At 35.9% G+C, this 2,415-nt stretch overlaps 1 protein-coding gene across 1 annotated transcript in view; it reads right to left on the bottom strand.

The window, feature by feature from the left end:
* LOC119408704 (kelch-like protein 4) overlaps nucleotides 1-661 on the bottom strand; it is a 13,346-nt gene extending 12,685 nt beyond the window's left edge. The window contains exon 1 of the mRNA XM_037675546.1: nucleotides 498-661. Coding sequence (XP_037531474.1) covers nucleotides 498-640 — 143 coding nt within the window. The 5' untranslated portion in view covers nucleotides 641-661. The remainder of the gene's footprint in view (nucleotides 1-497) is intronic.
* Between the last annotated feature and the right edge of the window lie 1,754 nt (nucleotides 662-2,415).

Raw genomic sequence — 2,415 nt, 5'->3', positions numbered from 1 at the left:
TATGTATATGTAAAAATATATGCCTGTGTGTGTACGTGTCTGTCCAGATGAGCAAACAAAATGTGATGAATTGGCATTCAAGCAGACGTACTCAGTGAAAGCAGTGACCTTTAGCATTCAGAAGACGTCATATGATCTTTTTAATACTGTCAGTTCAATTCAGTCGGCCTACTAAGAAGCCGATGCCTAAGTATTGGCATGTTCATGCAGTGGAGCACAGAGATCTTCTGTGTCTGATGTAATGAGGATTGGCAGAGGTGTAATTAAATCACGGCCGTGTCGATGTTTAGAACCAAACCAGTGAGCACGGAGTGCGAGTGTCAACGTTTATTTGAGGATCAGAAGATCCAGCTGAAAAAAAAAATTTTAATTACAAACTGGGATTCAGACCCAGTAAGATTTACAAACCTCATACAGATGAGCTGCTTTACCTCTCATTTACAGCAGCTGCAAAGCTAATGAATGAAATGAAAGCAGACAGAAGTGCAAACACCAACCTATGAGCTGGTATCTTGTGATCCCCTGCTATCAGGAGGACATCACACAGCTGCTTGTGCTGCAGGTACGTCTCCATTTTACGGAACGTCTGCTCTGCGTGATTTGTGGCTTGGAAAAATTCGTCCGAGGAGTTGGCGTTCATTCTGGAGAAATTGCTCAGACCCAACCTGTAGAAGACGAGACACAAAGCAGGAAGTGATTTATGGCGTCAGAACCTGTTTGTCCTTGATGGAACATGGCATGTACAGCAGTTTAGTTAAAGGAGCATTTCAATTTCTTTTTAAAGTGAGCTTCTGAAGAATTATGAATCATTAATGTCTAAACTGTTGTAGATACAGCCTTGAAAAATGTATTAGCTGTCTTGTAGATTTCTTTTGTTTTTGATGTTTTTTGTCATTTACACGTTTCAGATCATCAAACAAACATTAATATGAGAAAAGGATAACCTTAATAATACAAAATATAGATTTTCATTTAAGATTTTCATTTTTTAAGGGAAAAAAAATCTTTCCAAAGCAAGTTAGCCCTACGTGAAAAAATATTTCAGAAATCATGCTTCCATTAATTAATACATTAATTAAAGCGGACCCAGACCATTGCACTGCCACCTCCATGTTTGACTGTGTGTAAGATGTTATTTTTACTGCAATGCAGTGTTGGTTTTACAGCAGATGTCGTGGGACACATTACAAAATGTTCCACTTTTGTCTTGTCAGTTGATAAAATATTTACCCAAAAGTTTTTGGTGTCATCAGGACGTTTTAATGCAAACGTGAGACAGACCTCTGTGATCTTTTAGTCAGCAGTAGGTTTGGCTTTGAAATGCTTCCAAAGAGGCAGTTTTTAATTATTCTCACTGCTGAATCAAGAACTCTGACCTTAACTGAGACAAGTTGATCTGTGTCGTTGTTCTGGGTTCTGTTAGTACCTCCTAAATGAGTCATTGATCAGTGATCAGGACTGTGTGTGGCTCTTTAAATTGAACTTTTTATTAGTTATTTATATATACAGTTTTCATATTTTGGAGTTGGACGATAATTTTTTTATTGGGGCCAGGTTGGTCTGGATATTATTCCTGAATCATGAAATCGACATTAAAAAACCAAATGTGTTTAGATAGTTTTTGTCTGATATTCAATGTGTTTGGTGATATGAGACCTTTAGGTTTGGCAAAAATTAAAAATATATATAAAACAGAGGAAATATATAAGAGGACAAAAACTTCTGAACGATCGCACTTTGGAAGAAAATAATTTAATTATGGATGAACTGCCAAGCTGACAGTACTTGATGATGCTAACGAAGTTCTAATGGAACTTGCAGCAGCAGCACATAACTGTAGCACTTCTGGTGCAGCTTGGAGCACTTTTGGCAGAAATATAATATATTTGCTGGAATAAGTATGTATTGTGAAAATGATGGAGACATAAAGGATCATAAAATAGTGTTTGCAGAAACTGCTGTCGATTATCTTGTCTTATCTGATTTTACCTTTATGTCTCATATTTTATTCCCATTTTATCTTGAGGAGTTCTATTTATTTAGTTTAAACCATAAAAAAAACAAATGGCCATGTTTTAATCATATTAGATCTATTTTTATGACTACTACATATGTCTTGAGCAAAATTAAGAAAGCTGAGTCACTTCCTGTAATCAGATCTACCTACGGGAAATGGGAGCTTTGTAGCAATTCACTTGTTGTTTATTTGTTGTTAGCCTTTAGCTCGTCAATCTGTTCAGAATGGAATTCTATTTTGCCAAACTGAGCTCATTCCAAGAGCTATCTACAGCAGGTAAGATACTAATCGTTCATAACATATCCACATAATCCCACTTCAAAAATGTTAAACTTTTGCTTTGATGACCAAAACTTTAAATATGAACCTGTGATTTTTTTAAAACAATACCAAAATTT

This window comes from Nematolebias whitei, chromosome 4, assembly GCF_014905685.2.
Source record: "Nematolebias whitei isolate Nwh7 chromosome 4, NemWhi1, whole genome shotgun sequence".
Lineage (NCBI taxonomy): Eukaryota > Metazoa > Chordata > Actinopteri > Cyprinodontiformes > Rivulidae > Nematolebias > Nematolebias whitei.
The sequence above is the reverse complement of the archived record's forward strand: the minus strand, read 5'-3'. Positions and strand labels throughout refer to the sequence as shown.